Consider the following 21,814-nt stretch of genomic DNA (forward strand, 5'->3'; position numbering starts at 1 on the left):
CTGTACACAGATGGCTTGGGATGATGTGAGAAGTGAGATGGTTGGAGAGAAGGGTCTCTCGCCAGAGATTGCAGATCATATTGGTGAATATGTTCAGCTTAGGGGTGAGTATGAAAAAGGAACGCTTTGTCATTCTTATTCTGAGGCATGTGGGCTTGGGATCTCATGCTCATGCAATCCATCTAGCTGCTGTTCAAGATAGTGTTTAATCTCTGTGACACAGAAAGGGATGTTGTGTTAGCACCAATGCATACATGACTGAGTGGGGGAGGGACAGAGAACAGGAAATGATGCTATTTATTCTCTTGTATTTCCGTGGACACATTGCAGGGAGAAGGGAAGTATATCTCCATACTGATCAGAAGAGAAGCACAATCCAAAGTCTGGAAGCAAAAAGCACACAGGCCATTGTATTTTCCTGTAAGGTCATCATGTCTGACTCAGCACATAGTCTGAAATACCAGAGGGGTGGTCAGCCTCCTCACCCCCTCTGGAGAGTCCTGGCAATTGAGGCTAAAGCACTTAACTGATGGGGAAAGGAGTCTGGGTTTAACTTTCAAGTGTCCAAAATTCTATTAACCTAAGTATCGCCATATTAAAACAGATACAACTGCATCAGATGAGAGAAGTGAGAAAGAACTGTTGAGCTGGGTTGGCAGGAGATGGTTTTCTGTCGGTCCTGATGCATATTTTGCAGAGGATAATACGTACCACATGTATCACTTCTGCAGGTGGGCTGAGTCTGATTGAGCAGTTGCTCCAAGATCCAAAGCTGTCACAGAACAAGCTGGCTAGGGAAGGCCTTGAAGAAATGAAGCTGCTGTTTGAGTACTTAACTATTTTCGGCATTTTGGAGCAAGTGAGTGAGGGCAGTGCAATTCTGATCCTGGTCTATCTAATCACCTGTGTGTTTCTGACCGCTAAGGAGGTTCTGATCCTATTTTGCAGGTTTCCTTTGACCTGAGCCTGGCTCGTGGCTTGGATTACTACACTGGAGTAATCTGTGAGGCTGTTCTCCAGCAAAGTGACCAAACAGATGAGTCTGTTAGTGTGGGCAGCATAGCTGGAGGTGGCCGCTATGATGGCCTAGTAGGGATGTTTGACCCCAAGGGACGGAAAGTGCCTTGTGTTGGATTCAGCGTTGGCATTGAACGGATCTTCTCCATCATGGAACAAAAAGTGGCGGTAAGGACTGCTTGCTTTTCCCTTTCTCAAGGTTTGGTTAGCTCACAACAAAACAACTACAAGCTCTGTCAGTTTTGGAGTCTGTGGCCATGTGACTCTCAAGAGCTTTTAAGTACACTGTATATTTCCAGAGAGTTTTTACATCAACTAAAGTTGTCATGTGAGTACCTGCTCATCCAAAATGTTGAGGAATATATCCATTATTGGAGGAACTGGAGCTTAGCTGAACAACATAGTTGTAGACATACCAAGCTGACCCCCTAGTTCCTTTACACAAGTATTTAAGGGAGTGGGGGCTAAATGAGATTTGTATCAGTGTCTCAATGGAATGGGGATAGAGTTACGTGTATGCTTAAACTCTCTCGAAAAGATAGAATGTGGAAGAGGTTACTCCGTATGCCAGGGTACAGAGTCCCAAACTAGAAAACTTTAGAGGGATAAACTTCTCCACAAAATCACTTTGCATGGAAATACAAAGTGAAAAACGTAATTCAGTTCAGAGGATACATTACACTTGCACACCAACTTTTTGAAGTTCTTTGAGGGTATGTACAAATAGAACATTTTCTCTTATGTTTGGTAAAGGCTGTTCTCCAACTGGAGTGCTCGCAGGCCAGTGTTTCCCAGTTCTCAGTGTTTATACTACATTTTTTTTAGATTTTCCTTGAGACAGTCTTTAAACCTCTTTTGTTGACCACCAGCATTACGCTTTCCATTTTTAAGTTCGGAATAATGTAGTTGGACGTCGAACTCCCAAGAGACTGTGATCTACTCCCGGGGGGGGGGGGACTGGCAGTGATCTACCCATTTTTTTAGGGGGGGGCAGACCAGCAGACGAAAGTTGTTGACCTTTTTTAAAACAGTAAGTGTCCAGGATTAAAATAAATTGCTCACCAACAACACAGCCGCTAACAGGAGACAACAAAGGAATGATCACTAAACGCGATGCAGGGAAAGACCGAGGGGGGAGGGGGGCAGAGATAAGGCTCCGGGGATCATCCAGGAATCAACCTGTCGATCATGGTTGATGGGTTGGACACCCCTGATCTACAGGTTTGCTATAAACACATCTTTCTCTAATGCACAACAGCACCTGTTTGCCTGCTGTAGTACCAAGGGTAGCATAGTTCTGCAGTACTGTTGGAATGGTTCCGTAGTCTATTGCACAGTGCAATAAGCTCATGTAACTACTTGAAATCGTCTGGCATACATGAATTTTGGGATTCTCTTGTTAGAGTGCTTCTATGTATCTTTTTCAAACCTCTGTCTCCACCTTCAGGCTTCTGAGGAAAAGATCCGGACAACCGGGACCCAGGTGCTCGTGGCATCTGCTCAGAAGAAACTCCTTGAAGAGAGGCTAAAGCTTGTTTCTGAGCTGTGGGATTCTGGGATCAAGGTGCAAATGCAGTATATAAGGGGTTGGGCCCAAAATAGGGGTCATAGAATTGGGGGTGGGGAGAAGGGGAGTTATTTCTATTCCTCTGTCTTTGTCACGTGGCAGGAATGAATAATAGGAATAGGGGTATGTTTGACAGGTGGGGGGACCAGACCTTCCTACACACATTCACATGGGCATAGCCAGGATTTTTGTTAAGGGGGGGCAGGACTTTTGTTAGGGGGGCAGAACCAACGTGATTGGTCAGTTAGTTAAATATTTCTATTGTTTTACTTGAACTGGGGGGGCAGTTGCCCCCCCCCCCGGCTACACCCATGCACAATTCACCCTCCATTCAAGCAGCAAAAAATAATATTGCAGTTCAAGGCACTTCCAAAGGATGAGGCACCTAGAGAAAGGCATTTGAGGATGGGTGTGGCCTGGGGCAGGTGCTTAGCTGTGGCAATGTAGCTGCGTGATTTGCCCTGTAGTTAATTAAATAGCCTAATACTTCATCCTAAAATAGTTAGATCAATTTATATTATATACCCTTCATTTTTTAAAAAAAATGTAAAATCCTGCTAGATCTGCAGCCTTAACTGAAACATGCAGTGGGTGATGACTTGGACTTTGTATAGTCTTAATTAAGTTTGCATTATGAGGATCATTATGTTCTGCAATAAGGGAATCTGGGTGTTGGTTGCAATATATTCCTTGCATTTAGAGACATCTGCCAGTAGCAAGTGTATAGCACAACAGGCTTCAGTCTTTCTATCATCAGGAAATATTATTTGCATCATTACTCCTACCAAGAACCCCCTAAAACTGCCATGGAAAGCCAATGTGTTGAAGCTTCTGGGTACGTGTGATGGGGTCATGATTGGTTCACACGGGTCATTGGTCAAGTCTACTGAATTTCATGTGGGCTAACAGTTTGCCCTAGGAAACACATTAGGCATACATTTCCAGATTGCTGGGGAGGAATGGGAATGATGAATAGCCTCTTTTTAGATAAGCCTATGTGCAATCAGTGTTCTTTTCATTGAGAAGAACTGGATAACTTTCTAAATGGTCCCCCAACACCACAGTTTGCAACCTACTTGCAAAGAACAGTGGAGGTTACTCTGTCTTGGCCTACTAACTTTTTTTCTCTGCTTTTTAGGCAGAGGTGCTTTACAAGAAGAACCCCAAACTATTGAACCAGTTGCAGTACTGTGAGGAGACGGGAATCCCTCTTGTTGCCATCCTGGGAGAGCAAGAGCTAAATGATGGAGTGGTCAAACTGCGAGATGTAGCTACTAGAGAAGAGGTACTCATGGCTCTTCATCTTAGGTTTTTGCAAAGAGAAAGTCTCTGAGGGTAGAAATATAACTAATGTCCAGCTAAAAGCAGGAGTAATTTCATAAAAAATTGAATTCCTTTGTCTTATTAGCCAGAAGGGCTCTGCATACAACATAAAACTATATCTGCACAAACGTAAATGTATTTATTACATTTATATTATTCTCCCCACTTCATTTTATCTTCTCAACAATCCTGTGAGATAAGTTCAACTGAGAGACAGTGTCTGGCCAGTTATCACCCATTGAGCTATATGGCTGGAGCAGAGATTTCAATCTAGTCCAGCATTAGAACAACTGTATCACACTGGTTCTCAAGTGTTATCAGGTCTGCCCTGGGGTCACATTTAGTGTTCTTGTTGTTTGCTACTACTCAGGCTCACTGATGCTATTCAGTTAAGTCTTTCAAAGGCAGGAGATAAGAAGTCGTAAGATTAGAGAAGTCTAGAATAAGGTGTGAATTATCTGAGCCAAGGATAAAGGAGCTCTTACTGGCTCCTTTGTATTGAATGAGGTACATCACACTTTATTCTAATTTAAGCAATTACAACTTGTTTTTCAGGCCAGTTCCACATATATTTTGAAGACAGCAATACATTCCTTGCTAACCCAATAATTAAAATGTTTGTTTTTCTTTCCTGCTCTTGTTTGGCCAGCCACAGCAGCTATGTTGGGTAACAGAAAGCCCAAGGGAACTGCTTAACAGTTCGAGAATATAAACTATATGGGAACCTAGATATTATACACTTAAAGTATATATTAAACATATGCATTCTTGCTTAATCTCACAACTAACTTCATCCAAATGCACAAATACTTCTGTCTGACCACTTTTCTATCCTGCCTTCCTTGCACCTATACTGGTGGTGTTGCCAGTGACTGTTTCATAGGGCAGGACAAGGTGAATCATGCTCTTGAAATACTGCAGTACTGAAAGTGGAGTGTATTTGAGGAGTAATAGTTCTTAGCTACAGAGCAAGGAAATATGACTAATTTGGCTTATCTTGTGAACTTGCCATTTAAATTGTTTAAGCATGGCAAAACCACCTGTTTCCAAAAAAGGAAAGGGTGAGGAGGTCTGATCTTTCATTGCTTTTAATTGATCTCTGAGACATGGAGGAGAGGGAAAAAGAAAAGGCAACAAAACTTTCTTCAACTTTGTTTGGAGGGCAGATTTCCACCTCCCCCCTTCCTCTGTCTAGGATTTCTCTCTCACACAGTTGCAAAACCACAGGAGATCTTATCTTGCTAGGCTCTGCCTAAACACCCCCCCCCCTCATTCTGTGACGTCCAAGAAAAAGCAATGTAAAAGCAGTCATTCAAGGCGCATATAGACTTGAATAGTGTCAAATATTATGGCAAATGAGGGAGCCAGCTGAGGACTTGATAAACCTTCTGCTGTCAAGTTGCAAGCAATCTGCAACTTTAAAGGGATAGAAAAATTGCAAATTCAATTTAATAGAGCAAAAGGTAGCTAGAGGGGTGGTTTATTATAACACAGAATACACTGCCCTGATTCACATGTCAAAGGAAGTCAAACTCTTGGCTTGTTCTTGGGTATAGTTGGTGATTAGGGAGCAGAGAGACAGCTTAACCACGATGACAGGCTAAGCCAAAGCTTCGCTTAGCAAAGGGTTGAGGTGCAGCAAAGCGGCTCAGCAAGCTCTCTTCTGGGAGCCCACACAGTTGCATGGCCCCAGTAAGGCATAGCTGGGCTTACTATATTGTACAAACTAAGCCATTGTGTTGGGGGATATTTCAGTAGGCTGTTGAGGGGCGAGTGCACTGGGGAAGGGAGTGAGAGACAAGTGTTTTATAGCTTACTCATGTTTCTGCTTTGCAGGTGAATGTTCGCAGAGAAGGAATTATTGAGGAAATCAAGAGACGAACGTGTCTTCCCTAGAGGTTTTCACTGGATTCCCTTGGGAAGATTTGCTGAGACCCAAAACATAATGCCCGTTTTGCTCATAATACATCCTTGGACGTGGGGGGGGGGGCGGTCCTCAAAGCTGTATTTATTTTACCATGAAGCTTCTTTTCACTGGATTTGAGGAGTGACAGGACATTATTTTATTTTATTTTTAAAGTTGCTCCTATAAAATAATTCAAAAGAACCTTTGAGTTGTTTTCTAGGGAACGCCATCTGCTCTGTGAGCATCTTGGTGTTTACACAGGGAGAGTGCATGACCCTTTCAGCATTCTGGTCTATGCACTCTCCCTATTCTGACTTCATCTGTCAGCATTATATTAATAAAGCTTATTACAACCCCATGCTTTCTGCTGTGTTCATGTTTTCCCTTTCAGCTACACAAACATGATGCTCAGCCACCATTGCATTTCTCAAATTAAGCACATTTCACAGCAGGGGTGCTATTTTACCAATCCTCTGCATGTCAATTAATTGGTTTTAGCTTTGGCCAGGTGTTGCCTCAGGAGCAGACCTGATAGCCCTATTATTACACACAGGAACTGTTTACTTCTCCCTAAACAAAATAACAGAATAGCCAAAGCTTTCAAAAGAGTGAACATGGGCCCTGTGCCCAGCCAAACTTGTATGAAAATTGCTTGTCTTTAAGGTGAGCTCCAGATTGGTGCAGTTAAAAGTAAGCAACAGCAACCCTTACAATCTTTACCATGATATATTTAAAGGGGGGTGCTGGTGTGGACTGGGCAGAATATTGAAGTTGGTGAAGCCTTTGTGAGTGATTCACAGGTATTTCAATTAACAATAATGGTGCTTTACTCAGGTGTGGACAATCTCTATCCTGCAAATATTCCAGGAGTTTTCACAGATTGTCAGGTTTATCTCTGCCTCCTGTTCTCCTTAATCCTTAAATATTGGGTGAAGGTGTCTTTCACACATAGTGGATTGCATACGGAATGAGTCCCTCCTTCAAAGGAGTTCTCTCTCCTTAGCACAACAATGGTGGCAGGCTGCACCACAGGGAAGTGTGAGACATTGATGAAATTTTTCTCCCTAGGAAATAGTCACCTGTTGAATTTCTGTATTACTGTATATGGGCGGGGAGCAGTTGACGTTTCAGCCTTTGCCACCACCAACAAAAGAAACGCTCCCAATTTGCCGCGTTAGCAACATAAGGCTGTTCAATAAATAGCCCACCAGCAGCTCAGAATATTTTTTAAATGTGGCCCTGTGCGTCTTTATTACTGAAAAAACCCCCCAAGGAGTTCAGCCTGCAAGGGGGCGCCGCTGCTCTCCGGGCGCCTAAACTTAGCAGGCCGCCGGCGCTATGCAAGGCGCGCTTATGGCCCCAGCCTGCTACTACTTGGCTGCGTCACGTGTGAATGGTCTGGGCTAGCTAATCAAAGGACTGGAAAGTGGTGGGAACGATCTCGGGGTCGAAGCGAAGAGAACGGCGGGCTTCATGCACTTTCTGCAAAAGAAGCCGACGGTGCCCGTCGCGCGCGCAAAGGATCCCGCTGACCAGGAAGGACCCCCGCCCCGGGGGCGGGTTGTTAATCTACCAATCAGCAGAGGAAAGCGGCCGGGGGAGCAACCCCCCCGGGCTAGAAAAGGAGCGGCCGCCCCCGCCAGCGAGGAGGGTGTGGCTGGGAAGGCGTTGGCCGAGAAGGGCGCTATGGATGGCGCGCAGGTTGGTAGACTGAATGAAGCCTCTTCGTTTTCTCCAGTAGGAGGGAAGAGAAATGGGGGGAGTCTGAGCCAGATCTAGGTCTTGGGCGGGCGGGGAGCTCGCCTGGCGCAAAACAGGGACCTGGGGATGCTCTTGTTACCTGGGAGCGAATCTCGTGGCGCTCAAAGGCGGGCTGACTTTGGAGCGCCGCCGTTGCTACTTCCCTCCCTCGCAATACAAGTCGGCTGCGCGGCACGAGGTCCTCTGGCGCAAAGGGACTCCCCCCCCCCCGCTCCCCAAAAATGCTCCGAAGGAATTGGGAACAGGTTCTTGGTTTCTGAAATCAGGGGTGCGCAGTGTGTTTCGCGACTGACACGTGTCTTTGCAAGACCGCTCTTGACCACGATTTATTACTGAGGTACTGGCCCGGTTTCCCCACCTCCCACCCCCCAAAAAAGAAAAACTCGATTAAGCTTTCGCTGCTTCAAAATCTGCTCAACTTCTGCGCTCCGGGCTCGGAATCCGCCCGCGTGGAGGGACGCGCCCTGGAGAGGCATTGCCTTCTTCAATGGCCGAAGCCAGCCGGGTTAGTTGCACTCCTTCCCCCCAAAGCGAAGCCCCGTTGCCGAAGTGCGAGCGGCTTGTTAGTGCGGCGCCAGGGTCGTTGCTACCCCGAAGTACCTTGAATATTCCCAAGGTGCTCCAGAAGCAAACGCTCTGCTTCTTGGGGCTGCTGAGCAAAAGCTTCGTCGTTCCTGGGCTGCTGCTTTTGGCCCTTAGTGCCATCAGGGCAGCTGGATCGAGAAGATTCATTATGGAGAATATATGCTTGGGGATGCCAAATTACAAAAGATGACCCAAGTCCACCCTTGATTGTGTTTGTAGATGTCTTCTCCTGCGTGGAGCGAGGAAGTAAACCAGGCTAAAAAAACTGCCCTTCTGGCTTGGGTGGAAGAGACGGGAATCAAACTGGTACAGATCAATGGCCAGAGGAAATACGGTGGCCCTCCTCCAGGTAAGTGGAAGATTATCCGCCTGGGATACACAGATCCTTGACCCAAGTATCACTTTTAGAAATACTTGTATGTACTTCAGCTGCTTGGAGGCAATTGAAAGGTTACCCACCTTTCAATTGTCATTACTGGTTGCTGGAAATCTCTCAAGCTGTTGTCCCCCCAAAGTGGGCGAGGGGAGCCTGGATTTCCCTGCTAATGCCCAAGCCCATAGAAGTTCCATGAAGTCTTTCTATTTTACTTTCTTATTGTACAGAATTGTAATAAAAATTGCTATAAACTAAAGGCCTGCATTCACGTACGCTACTGCCTGAAGTCTCTCCCTTTGCTGTAGAATCTTGTATGGGGATGAAGCTGGTATAAAAGACAAGACGGTTAAGACATGGAATTCTTTTATTTACTTTAAGACAATCAAGCATTGTTTTCACCCTAACTCATGGAGCCTTATGGGGAGACACTTTCATTTGATTCCTTTCTTGGAACGTCTAAAATGACAACCATCAGCTGCTGTTTTTCTTTTCTGTACAACTGCTGAGCTCTGTTTTCCTTGTATGGAACATTTTAAAAAAAGACAAGTCAATTATGCATCTTCTTTTTCTTTTTCCGCAGGTTGGACTGGCAGTGTTCCACCACCTGGCTCTGAGATTTTCATAGGGAAGATTCCACAGGATATATATGAGGATAAACTAATTCCTCTCTTCCAGAGTGTTGGCAGGCTCTATGAATTTCGTCTCATGATGACGTTCAGCGGGCTTAACCGTGGCTTTGCCTATGCGAAATACGCAAACAGACGCAGTGCCCAGGATGCTATTGCCGTGCTCAACGCCTTTGAAATCCAGGCCGGCCACCCCATTTTGGTCTGCAAAAGTACCGACAAGTGCGAGCTCTCCATTGATGGTTTGTCTCTCTCTGTGAGAGAGGGACACCTTCTTCCAATGCTGCAGGAACTTACTGCCGGAGTCCTGAGTGTTTCCTTGCACCCAAGCCCTTTCAGAAGGGAGAGGCAGTTGGCAGAGGTGAAATACAGCTCCCACCAGGCTGCTGCAATCGCCAGGAAAGCGCTTGTGGAAGGTTTGTCTCATAAATATAGCAGTAAAGTCTCGTGTACCATAGGCAATAGAGGCTGGGAGCATGGGGTGCAGCTGGCTCTTCATTGTATCCACCACTCAAGTACAGGGGCCAAACTCCACCCCCATCATTCAGCCCAGACACTGAGGTTCACTTCCGAGGGTCTTCTGGCAGTTCCCTTACTGCAGGAAGTGAAATTTCAGGGAACCAGGCAGAGGGCCTTCTTGGCAGTGGCACCCTCCCTGTGGAATGCCCTCCCTTCAGATGTCAAGGAGATATAGAACTTACACAACTTTTAGAAGACATCTGAAGGCATTCATATATCAGGAAGTTTTTAATGTTTGGCTTTTTTATTTAAAAAATATTTTTTTCTGGAAGCCGCCCAGAGTGGCTGGGAGGGGTATAAATAATAAAATTATTATTATTAAGTGGCACTGGTCACCTAGTTACCTGTCAATTTCACCTTCATGGAAATTTCAGTGACAATATTAACCACTATGAGAACTAATGTAGGTGAGAACTTTGGAGCTATCACTAGTGCATACATACAAACTCAAATTATGCAAGCAATGGAATTCGTATAAATATATATTTTTAAGCTGTCTCTTTCATATGTAGTCTACTTTTATTTTTTCCTGCATTGCTGTAAATTGCAGGTGGAATACTGTGAGGATAGGCCTATATTTGAATCAAATTTTAAATGGTTTCTTCTGTTCTGCAGGTAGTTTGTGCCTCTGTGGAGATGACATTGAAGTGGATTGGCTAAAACGAAATACAAAACAGGAACTCCACAGTGCCTCCGTTCAGGGCTTTCCAGAGATTCCACCATCCAATTTTCCCCACAGAGATGTCCCCTACAAAGCACCTTCTGGGCCTGTGCAACCCGCAGTGGGCAGTGTGCTGGACTACCTGAATTTGCAATGCAAGGAACGGCATCTGGGGCTCCCTGTATTTCTTACAAAATGTATGCAAAAGAATCATGAAGGATGGTTACAGTTCTGGTATCAAGTGGTGATACCTAAATATCCATCACCTTTCAGTGGGTTTATCTGGATCAAGCCAGAACGTTCTGGCTTGGAGGCCCATGAGAAGGCCAAGAATGCAGTGGCACTGCAGCTACTCAAAGCTCTGGGTAAGTGTCCTTGCACAACTTCATCTTGGAAGCAGTGCTTCGGATTTGCTGAAGGCAGCAAAGAGACACTAGGATGCCTTCAGGTGGTGAGCAAGGCAGGTGAAATCTTCAGCTAGGTCATGGGGCTTTTAACTGTTATAAAATTGACATAAGGAGGTAGAACCTACCTAAATTAGCAGCTCTTTAAGTAGTAAATCTTTTGTTGAAGAAGGATGCCTATTCTGTTCACCCGGCACAAAGTGATAGTATATGAAACTTGCAACACTGAGAGACTGAAGCTAATGAACGGTGGCAGCATTTTATATAGAAGAGCACAGGGCTGAGAGGGGTAAGTTAAAGCTGGAGGTAGAAAACTTGGCTTCACTTGCTTGAGACTGCAACTCTGTTCCTGTGGGTGCCCTAGATATCATTGGAACCTGGCTGGAGGTCCCTCGCACTACAAATTTTCAATTTTCCAGGCTAGGCTGCCTGGAGAGAGAATGCTTCTGGGGAATCTCTTCCTAAGAGACAGAGATAACAATAAGGATAGAGGGTGAAACAAGTGGAGTCCAGTGCTTGGCCTTTTCAGCCTCCAAGCACTTCAAAAAAGAAGTTTTCCTGCCTTGTATGTTTGCAGAATAGGTGCCTTCCTGCTTGTTCCCTGTTTTGAGTGTGCTGACTGCTTTTCTGTATGTTGGCAACCCTAAAACCTAACCTATTTCTCTTTCCAACAGGATGCCCAATGGTGTAAGAGAACAGTCTTCAAGTTCGGGAGAGGTCTCTGTGTCCTGACCAGCTTGCCCACTAAAATCCACGGGGAGAGAAAGTGTGCCTGACATCTTGTCTTTTTTTGTTTTTTGGCGGGAAGCATTGCTGCTATTGGAGTCTTGTTAGATTTAAAAAGGTTGTCCATGCAGATCTCAGTACTAAATTGTTTTTGGTTAGTTATTTGAGTATCCTTTTCAGTTTGGGGAAATAATGCATGCGTATTTCTCGGCAGGCAATCTTAAGCTGGGGGCATATCTTGCATTCACAACTTTATTTCTGCCCCTCAAGCATGACAAGTACTGTGTAAAACTATAGGAATGACTCCCGCCCCTTTCAACACCAAGATTTAGGGCTGCTTATCTTCTTTGTTTACACATAGAAAACATTCTTCTTCTTTGTATTTATTTAAGAGTTTGGAGAGCTTTCTCACTTGTTTGTGACAGTTTGAATTTGTTTTGTAGCTTTAGGCGAGGGGCATTGGACAATTTTTCATGCACAAGGCTGGTATGTAACAAGTTCCTTGTGTGCTGCTCTACAATCCAGCCTTTTTCTTTAGGAAGAAACCCGCCTGTCCTGATTATGTCTTCCTGGGGATTCAGGATGGTGTTCCCTGAATTCCTTCATGTGCCTCTTAATAGCAGAACACCAGGTGCCTTTTTAACACTAGAAAAAGTTCCCAGTGAATAACAAAATTGGATGTATGAAGATTTTAGGGAAAGGATCAGGCAGAGTCCCTTAAAATTCTCTGACTTTTTAATGTTCATCAAAAATAGTGAATGAATATGTAACATTGGAAACATAGGCACTTGAATATTAAAATTGTTTTGAAAGAAATAAGTGTTGCAATCTCCTTGTGTGAAGCATCTGAAATCTCATAAGATGATATTTAAGCTGCGTTTTGTTTATTTTATTTATTAAATTTGTATGCTGCCCTTCATAGTTCCGGTGGTGGTTCACAACATAAAATTACAATAATCCCCCTTCCCACAGCACATTAAAAAGGGCATTGGGGGTCAATCAGCCAAAGGCCAACATTTTCTGTGGTGTCCAGAGAGTCCTCCTTCTGTATTGAAGGCACAGGAGCCCTTTCCCCTTTTTGTGTCTGGCCACCCTCCTTTGAAAGTAGTAGTTAAACCAGTACATACATATAGAGCCAACAGCTTCCCTCCTCACTAGTATTAATCCTGTTTTCTAGCCTTTTCATTCCATGAGATACTCCTCTTCCAACAGAAAGCACAGGCTTTGTCCTGGGTAACTTGAGATCTACACCTTCCCCTTCTGTAGCAGCCAGGCCATGCTTTTCTCATGACTTTGCTGTGGAAACACACATTTGTTTCACTGGATTGCAGGAGTACCGAGAAGACTGCAGTACGGATTTCATTAGGCTCCCACACCTTTGCCCAATATCCTGCTGTTTGTTCAGCCAAATCTCTGCAAAAACATGAGTTTCAAACAGTCTTAGGTTATAAAGGTCCCTTCAGGGGAGAGTGCTGCTCATATTTTAGTCACTATCCGTTTCCGTGCCACTGGAGTCTTCATCCTTTGGCTCTGCTGCCTCCTCTCTCAAGCCTGCAAAGAAATCCTCCCCGGTACCAAATGCCTTGTGACTCAAAGACTTCAGCTGCCCACTTTTCTTCTTTTTCTTTCTGTAATCGTCCACAATGACTGAGTTAAGCGAAGAGATGTCCCAGAACTTTACCTTCTGGTCATGGGCGCAGCTGGCCAGAAATGGGCCAGTATGGCTTTTGGCTAGCTGCTCAATAGGCTCCCCAACATGTTGCCCAACACTGCCAATCACCCGATTGGGCAAGATGTTCACGGCTCTGAAACAACAGGAAAAGGCCTGATTAAGAAAAAGCCAGCTCCATAACAGCACCTGAAATTCATTCTACCTGCACTTAAAGATGCTCCGGTGAGGGTTGGGAAAGGAATCTTTCTAGGGCTCTAAATTCCTTTTAAAGGTTTAATTGCTTTATGGAATATAATTCATGCAAAACAATGAGACAGTACCATAACAGACTCTATAGGTAAAGGGTAAAGGGACCCCTGACCATCAGGTCCAGTCGTGACTGACGCTGGGGTTGCGGCGCTCATCTCGCTTTATTGGCCAAGGGAGCTGAAGTACAGCTTTCGGGTCATGTGGCCAGCATGACTAAGCTGCTTCTGGCAAACCAGAGCAGCGCACGGAAACGCCGTTTACCTTCCCGCTGGAGCGGTACCTATTTATCTACTTGCACTTTGACGTGCTTTCGAACTGCTAGGTTGGCAGGAGCAGGGACTGAGCAACGGGAGCTCACCCCGTCACGGGGATTTGAACTGCCAACCTTCTGATTGGCAAGTCCTAGGCTCTGTGGTTTAACCCACAGCGCCACCCGCGTCCCAACAAACTCTATACAAAGCTGTATAAACCAACCACAATTGGGGCAAGAATGAAGCTTAAAAGGGGGGGATGCAAATCTTAACAACAATCCTCTAGAGATGTGCACTGTTATTATTTATTAAATTTGTATATCGCCCTATACCCACAGGTTTCAAGATAATCCTGTGGTTCCCAGGTTGACAAACAACCCAGTGCCCTCTCACCTGATGACTCCGTCAGTGCAGCCTGTGCACACAATGCTCTCTGTTACAGGAACCATGCAGTCAATGGACTCCGCCTTCAGTGCAAACCGATCACTAGTAGCACCAAAACCATCCCAGTTGAAGAGGTAAATGGTTCCCTCGCTGGAGCCACAGGCCACTTTCTTTCCTCTCTGAGCAGCAAACAAGAAATAAATACTGTTTAACCCTAAAAAAGCACTGTCATGATTCCCCTCACCAGTGCTATTTTCCTAGAAAAAGAGGGGCTGGAACTCACCATGGACACCTCCCTCATTCTCTTAGAATGGCAATGGTGCCCACCTAAAGATGCTGGAAGCCCTGCCCCTCACCATCAGCTAAGAACCATAAGAAGTACCCATCCAAAGGCCTTTTTCTGTCTTAGTCTAAAGCAAATGGCAATGAAATAGGAATATTATGCTGCCCATCAATGCATACTTTTGGGGGCAAGAACATGTTTTTAAGTCCCTGCTCCCAGAAATGTTCAGCTTATCAGTCCCTATCAGTTCTACAGCAGCTGCTCCTCAGGGGCCACGGAGTAATAGGGCTGACCTTCATCAGGGCGATGGCTGACAGGTCTCCATTCTGAGGCTCTGAGAGCAGCTCGAAGCGCCTTCTCCTGATGTTGAAGACTCCCATAGTTCCGTCTCCGCTGCAAGAAACAGAATGGAGTGATCATTTACTTATCGAGAGCATCCAAGGCAGCAGAATCAGTTGCGGCTCCAAGTGTTTCCAGTTAGTTTGGTGTTCTGCCCCCCAGAAGCATCTGTACATTTCAGGATCTCAAAGGTATCCATTTCAGTGGCCCTTGGAAAAGAATTGTGTGTGTGTGAGAGAGAGGCAGACTCTTAACAGCTCTTGGCTTCCCACTGCAGTCAAAGCGTCTCCACCACCGAGGGAGAATAAATCAAGCCCACTAATCCATTTGTTTAAACTGGAGTACCTGGTGGTGAGCAGCAGTTTCTTGTTCCCATCGACGGCCATGTCACTGATATACTCCTCGTGCTGCTTCATCTCCATAACGGAGGTGCCTTTGCGCAGATCCCACACTTTCAATTCCCCACGGTCATCTCCTGTGGCAAACAAGTGCTCATCTATCACCAGCAGACTGTTCAGAGCAGAACTGTGGAAATTCCAGAGTTGTAGCAGCAGAATCCACGCTACAGATAGCCACTATATTACACAAGTGCCTTACTCCCTCTCAGAGTTGTTGCCCTCTGCAAGGTCTCAACAGCCCCACAGAGGGACCATGAAGAAGGGAAGCAAACTGGAACTGCGCTAAAGGGCAGAATGAGGGGCGTGATAGAGAGGCTCTTCTGATCCTATGAACAAAGAGAATTCTTTCCCCGTACACTCCTATTATGGGAGCCACACGAGCAAGAGAAAATTCATTTCCCCTCCCTAAAAGATGTCAAGACTTACTTCATCTGCACTTGGGCCCTAATCATGGGTTGTAGTCAACCATGATGAGGGCCCCACTGCAGATGAAATTAGTGAACCTGTCAGTCATGTCCATTAACTTCAAGGGGTCCACGCTCTCCAGCTTCCAGCTCCCAGTATTCCCTCCTCACCCTGAATGAAGTGTACAAGGGAATAACAATAGAGGTACAGGCAGGGTTTAAAGCAAGGGTGGGCAACCTGGCCCAGGGCCAAAAGGCAGCCCTTAAGGCTTCTTGGTTTGGCCCTCAGAACTCTCCCCAGGTCACACCATCTCTGGCCCTGCTTTGCCCCCCCAAGTGGTGGTGAAAGGTTATAGTGTGTATATACTATATATAATGTGTACTCTCTCTCTCTCTCTCTATATATATATATATATACACACTCTCTCTATATATATTATAACCACACACACACACACACACACACACACACACACGGAACCTAAGCTGTGTAGGGCTTTCTAGGTCACAACCACCCTGCAATGACATGCCATGAAGGCCACAGGATGGTTGATGACAGGAGGCTGACTGCTTGCAATGATGCAGGTGTAGCAACCCTTTGGGCTTGCAAGATGGTACTTCCAGTAGCCAGCAGGAAATCCACAAACCTTCCTTGCAGTCCAGTCCGGTGGATGCTTATCCACAGGACTGGACTGCAAGGAAGGTTTGCGGATTTCCTGCTGGCTACTGGTAGTACCATCCTGATGGAAGAACTAGGAAGTGAGACCAAGATTCAAATCCCCACTAGGGCTTGAAACTCTGTGGGTGACCTAGGGCCAGTCATGTCCTCCCAGCCTAATCTGTCTCACAGGGCTGCTGTGGGGATTAAATGAGAAGGGGGAGAACCAGGCACACCACCTTGAGCTCCTTGGAGGAACAGGAGTAAGCACACTCCTATAAAAGCAAACAATCAAGGAGTCCCCAATGCTTACTTGTGAGCCTTGGAGAACCTGGTCACGAGACGACCTTCCTCCACACTTAGAATATGAATGGATTTATCTTTGGACACCGTAAAGAGCTCTAGAAAATGGAGATGAACACACAGATCACTGGATATACTCAGCAATTTAAAGGGAATATTTGCTGACTCCCTTCTGAAACAGAATAGCCAGAACTTCACATCGAAATCCATGAGCAGCTACACCACAGAGTATAAAAGCAGTCCTGTTTATTTGATTAGACTTTCCAGAAATATTCAAAGGACATTGTCCCAGAATTATTCAGAAGTTTATTGAAGATAAGTGTTAATCTGCAAATAATGACATACAGATAATTCTTCAAGAATCTGTTAACATATACATTCAGTGCTTTTTTCTGGGGGGACGCAGGGGGACACATATCCCTAAACATTTTGTGAATCTAAGATTGGCCTCATCGAGGGTTAGTATTTCTATATGAGTAGGAAAATGAGAGTACCCCTAAACATTTTTTTAGAAAAAAAGCACTGTATGTAATGTTCTCCAGCATGAAATTGCATTGCCTGTTATTGTGATCAACGGCCAACATACTTGCTTGCTATTTTGGGATCAACATAAATAGCTAGTAAATTGTCACGCCATAATGCATTTTAAAAAAGTTTACTCTAAGCTTTTTCTCCTACTGGGATTCAAACAGACTTATACAGGTTTACTCAGAAATCCCATTCTGTTCAAGGGGGCTTAATCCCACAAAGATGTGCATGGGATTGCAGTCTTAACACCCCTTCTCCAGGATGATAAGCAGAAGAAGCTCATTGTTCTAGTGAAGGCGTCTCCAAGACACTGCATAATTAGGAACCATGAAACAAACGAGCCCCAAAGAGGGAAGTACTCACTTTGTCCATCATGGGAAAAGGACACTTCCCGGCAGGATTTTAAATGATGTCCTGAAGACCAAAGCTCCTTGTTCCCACCTTCCAAACAGGAATATGAATATCTGAAATATTGAAATAGGTGGAGGGATAATCAAAGAACCTGTTGAAAGCAACTGGAAAAATTATACTTAAAGATGAAATTTGTACTGGAGGAAGATTGGCAGAAGAGTTGAAAGGGAATTTCAGTCTAATATATGGTAGACAACAAAAATTTATAACTTCTTTTTTTTTTAAAGGGAAGAGCAAGTTAGATATCTGTAGGATTGTGTCTTGAAACTCCCCAGTTCTGCAGCCATGAAAGCTGTTGCCTTCATGCCCTGCTTATGAGCCCTCAAACTGACCCCTTGATATGAACAGATGAAGGAACCAAAAACTTGCAAGTGGAATATTATTAATATTTGCAAAGTTTTCTTGGCATTCCTTCATCTGGCTGCAGAACGTATTTTCTGCCAGCAACTGGGGTGATGGGTAGAAAAAGGCTCTAGAACAGCTCCATCACCAGGCTCTCTTACGCAGGAGATTCTCATTCATCAGATAACTAGGTCATGATAGGTTTTCCCTATAGTGCAAACCGACAATGTAAGTCCTCTATCTTGCTGGACTACTGATATGGGAAGGGGGAGCACTCTTTGGGTTTCATTCTTGCATCTCCCCCATAAGGGCTCACCCAGTTACGCCATCAGTACTTTTCTCAGAGCAGCTGTACTCACAAATAGACATCACCATCCACATCTCCAGCTGCTAGGACATCCCGACAAGGGTGGAAAGCAATGGTGTTTGCTGCTGCCTCAAGGGAAATGTCTTCAGGAGTGTCTCGAGGTCTAGGCTCAGGTTCTGTTTCCTCCTCACTTGAATATGCCTTGGTGGGGAATAAAAGGGAAGAATCAGAACTCCGCAGAGGCCCTACAACCCTCAACTTTCAGAGGTCACCATCATAGGCACTATGTTATATATTGGTTGATCTATTCAGAACTGGTTTAGACATGCCTGGTCTTCACCAACCGCTTATGGGTCTTGATGTACCAACATAGAACTTTCTGATTTTTTTGTTTTTTTGTGCAATTCCAAAATATATAGTAGGCAAACACCTTTATTAGGTCAACCAAAATTGCTATACTATGGATTATGGAATTTTTATAATGGGCCAAAACAACTACCTTTGCTTTGTGCTTTCCTTTGGAGTCAGGCTAGAAATGTTCAATCCATGCCAATCATGAATTATACAGCAAGAGCTGATTGCCATACATGTCTGAATCAGCACAGCTACCTAGTAAGAACGTAAGAACATAGGAAAAGTCCACAACTGCACCCTCCTCCTTTGCAGTTTTCAGCAACGGGTATTTAGAGACTTCCTTATCCAAATTTCCAACCACCCCCATCCCTGTTTCCTGCATATAATGTATTCAAATATTTTTGTTGTTGACAATCTTTATTTTCAGCAACATGCTCCTTCAATTGTTTTTCTAAAAATCCCTTATTGTCTGCTTGCATTTTCTTTGGCTAAAGTTTGTGTTCCTTTTTTCTTCTCAAGCAGAGGATTTCCGTTTTCTGAAGGAAAACAGCTTTCTCTACTCTGCTCTTTAACTGCACTGGCAGTACCTTTCCTGATCTGTGGCATACATTCATGAACCTTGTTATCCATTCACTAACGGAAACATCCCAGGCTCCTGCTCTAGTTTAGATCAAGGTCACACAAAATGCTGAATGCCACAGCCGCAGTATTAAATGGGGTCTCGAATCCAAACATCCAGAGATGGGGCATTTGGACAAGTAACACGAACGTCACTGGCTTGACCCTGCCAAGCATTTTTTTAAAGCCAGATTTCTCTTGTGCACCACATTCTCATCTGACCAGCTGATGCCTACATCTCCTCTGCAATGCCTCTCACATTAAGCTGGTGAGTCATCTCATTGCATAGTTAGCAAAGCTGACAAAGGCATCACAGAACTTACGGTAACACTCTTGCCCCCAGTTTTGCTCCTGCAGTGCTGAAACGTTGTAATTGGTGTATGTGTGTATTCTGCATTCTGCGAGGCGGGGGAGGGGGTGGAGTTACCAGCTAGGGGGCAAAAACCCTCTCTCTTTTAAATTACAAACTTTTATTGAACACTTTTAACACAATTACCTAGAATGAAGTGTTGCCTCTTCCAAGACAAATATTTACGGGACCGCCTCTCCTGGTATGGCCTGCAGAGGACCTTAAGGTCCATGAATAACCATAGTTTAGAGGTCTCGGGCCCTAAGGAAGTCAGATCATCCTCCACCAGGGCCAGGGCCTTTTCAGTGATGGCTCCGACCTGGTGGAATGCTCTGTCCCATGAGACTAGGGCCCTTCAGGATTTAACCTCCTTCTGTCGGGCCTGTAAGACAGAGCTATTCCGCCTGGCCTTTAATTTGAATTCAGCCTGATCTTTTATTTCCCTTCTCTTCCCTTCCCCTTCCCTTTTATGAAGATTACTTGCTCTGAGACCCCACACTAATTCTCCCCTGGCCTCCTCACTGGCCCAAGTAGGACTAATTCAGCCAGCTAGCCCTGGTGACTAATGTTTATTAGATGGATTTCCCTTAAATTGATTTCTGAACTTTGAATTTTATTGTTATTCATGTTTTTATACTGTGTTTTATGTTGCTTTTACAATTACCGTATTTTTTGCTCTATAAGTCTCACTTTTTACCTCCTGAAAAGTAAGGGGAAATGTGAGTGCGTCTTATGGAGCGAATGCAGGCTGCGCAGCTATCCCAGAAGCCAGAACAGCAAGAGGGATTGCTGCTTTCACTGCGCAGCTATCCCTCTTGCTGTTCTGGCTTCTGAGATTCAGAATATTTTTTTTCTTGTTTTCCTCCTCCAAAAACTAGGTGCGTCTTGCGGTCTGGTGCGTCTTATAGAGCAAAAAATACGGTAAGTGTTTTAAATTTGTTGTTAGCCACCTTGAGCCTGGTTTTTGGAACCGGGAAGGGCAGGGTATAAATAAAATATGATGATGATGATGATGTAAGTCTCGCATGCTGCAATCCACATGGCACCAAAAGAGACTCGGGAAACCTTTTACATTGCAGATTCAGCTCACACCCCCAAGGTGTGCGTGGCTTCCCCTTAAAGTACCAACATTGAAAAATTGGCAAAATAATTTTTTTGACATGATTGAATTAGCAAAAATGACGGCAACAATTAGAATGCAATCTAATCAAAATCTCAAACAGGAATGGAAATGTGTAGAAGAATGTATTACATGGCCAAAAGATGCTCCAACAAAGTTAAGTTAAGCTAAGTTAAGCAGATATATAAGATTGAATGTTTAATTATTAAGATACAAAATTACAATCTCAATAATAAAGTTACAAAATAATAACAAGGAGGTCACCCACGGGTGGAGGGAAGACACAGGGCAAGAAATAAGAAATGGATAAATGTTGGTACATAATGAAATGGGAAAATGTGAATTTACGAATATAACGTATATGTATCAATATGTAAAGATTTCATATATGTATTGCAACATTAATAATAAATAAATTACCGGTAAGTGCAAAAATAAGTAAATAAAGCGGCGGCTCGAGAGGCCACGGAGGCAACGCCGCCTTTCTCCGACTATCTCCCTCTTTGGGGGCGCATTTCTCCAGCAGCACGCGAGGCTCGCGGAGCCTCTTCTAGGGCCGGGAAAAGGCAGCCTCCGCTCGGGCAAGCCTCCGCAGGGAGGGCGGGCGGGCGGGCAGCCACCCCTGGCCCCCGGTGGGCACCGGGGTCTTGTTCTGGCAAAGGCGGAGGGGTCTCCGCTTAGTTGCCAAGAGGCGCTCAGGCGCCGCACTCACCTGCTCGGGCGCAGCCATTTTTACGCACGCGCGTCTTGCTCCGGCAGATGCGCCCGGAAATGCTGGCGCCGGCGCGGGGCCGGAGGGCGGAGAGGGAGGCGCGGAGGAGGGATTTCCCTCCCGGGCTCGCAGATGCGATTAGAGGCGGAGAGTTCAACGCCTAAAAGCGGGAGGCGGCAATTTGATTCCTTGTTTAATGCCAGTTTTGTTTGGAAGGTTGGTAGCCGGATTCGTGAAAAATGGGTTATGACTTATATTGTGCGATCTGTCCATAAGAAATCTTGTTTTTCCGCAGTTACTGCGTTTTCTGACTGATGTTGATTGGATTTAATTTATGGTCATAGAATTATAGAATTGGAAGGGATTCCCCAGGGTCCAGCCCCCTGCAGTGCAGGGAACTCAGCTAAAGCATCCATGACAGATGGCCGTCTAACCTCTGCTTAAAAACCTCCAAGGAATTCTAAATAGTAGTAAAGAAACTATTGTGTTGCCCAAATAACGCTCTTTCTGACCCAGTTGTGTGAGAGATTCTGGTTGCTGATGGTGGAAGGCTATGAAGTGATGTTCACAGTGCATTTTTTCTAAAAAAAATATATCTTCAGAGGTAGGTACTCTCATTTTGACTCAAGAAAATCACCATTTTATAGTTCAGATCAGGAAA

The 21,814-nt window shown here is 44.9% G+C and overlaps 3 protein-coding genes across 3 annotated transcripts in view; 2 read left to right on the top strand and 1 right to left on the bottom strand.

Moving 5' to 3' along the window:
- HARS1 (histidyl-tRNA synthetase 1) overlaps nt 1–6,171 on the top strand; it is a 33,513-nt gene extending 27,342 nt beyond the window's left edge. Inside the window, exons 8-13 of the mRNA XM_081015181.1 lie at nt 11–104; nt 732–859; nt 949–1,185; nt 2,465–2,581; nt 3,723–3,869; nt 5,744–6,171. Of these exons, the coding sequence (XP_080871307.1) occupies nt 11–104; nt 732–859; nt 949–1,185; nt 2,465–2,581; nt 3,723–3,869; nt 5,744–5,803 (783 nt within the window). The 3' untranslated portion in view covers nt 5,804–6,171. The remainder of the gene's footprint in view (nt 1–10; nt 105–731; nt 860–948; nt 1,186–2,464; nt 2,582–3,722; nt 3,870–5,743) is intronic.
- Nucleotides 6,172–7,135: 964 nt separating this feature from the next.
- Nucleotides 7,136–12,290, top strand: DND1 (DND microRNA-mediated repression inhibitor 1). Its single transcript, XM_081015184.1, has 5 exons — nt 7,136–7,514; nt 8,379–8,508; nt 9,116–9,577; nt 10,296–10,706; nt 11,420–12,290. The coding sequence occupies exons 1-5, from the start codon at nt 7,287–7,289 to the stop codon at nt 11,434–11,436; spliced, it is 1,248 nt and encodes a 415-aa protein (XP_080871310.1). The 5' UTR covers nt 7,136–7,286; the 3' UTR covers nt 11,437–12,290.
- Nucleotides 12,291–12,901: 611 nt separating this feature from the next.
- WDR55 (WD repeat domain 55) lies at nt 12,902–21,252 on the bottom strand. The gene is made up of 8 exons (XM_081015192.1): nt 21,154–21,252; nt 18,053–18,201; nt 17,304–17,404; nt 16,423–16,510; nt 14,995–15,174; nt 14,604–14,703; nt 14,037–14,206; nt 12,902–13,276 (listed from the first exon to the last, which is right to left on the bottom strand). The coding sequence occupies exons 1-8, from the start codon at nt 21,169–21,171 to the stop codon at nt 12,955–12,957; spliced, it is 1,128 nt and encodes a 375-aa protein (XP_080871318.1). The 5' UTR covers nt 21,172–21,252; the 3' UTR covers nt 12,902–12,954.
- Nucleotides 21,253–21,814: the final 562 nt, after the last annotated feature.

The sequence above is a fragment of the Podarcis pityusensis genome, assembly GCF_964106645.2.
Source record: "Podarcis pityusensis genome assembly, chromosome: 7".
Taxonomy (NCBI): domain Eukaryota; kingdom Metazoa; phylum Chordata; class Lepidosauria; order Squamata; family Lacertidae; genus Podarcis; species Podarcis pityusensis.

Bases quoted from the DNA above. Each gene is read 5' to 3' on its own strand.
- DND1 (XM_081015184.1), top strand. From the start codon at position 7,287: ATGCACTTTCTGCAAAAGAAGCCGACGGTGCCCGTCGCGCGCGCAAAG. The intron at 8,509-9,115 runs GTAAGTGGAAGA...CTTTTTCCGCAG, and splicing joins ATACGGTGGCCCTCCTCCAG to GTTGGACTGGCAGTGTTCCA. The intron at 9,578-10,295 runs GTTTGTCTCATA...TCTGTTCTGCAG, and splicing joins CAGGAAAGCGCTTGTGGAAG to GTAGTTTGTGCCTCTGTGGA.
- WDR55 (XM_081015192.1), bottom strand. The intron at 16,511-17,303 runs GTGAGTACTTCC...TCCATTTTCTAG, and splicing joins CTTTTCCCATGATGGACAAA to AGCTCTTTACGGTGTCCAAA. The intron at 13,277-14,036 runs GTGAGAGGGCAC...CTGTTGTTTCAG, and splicing joins TGCACTGACGGAGTCATCAG to AGCCGTGAACATCTTGCCCA.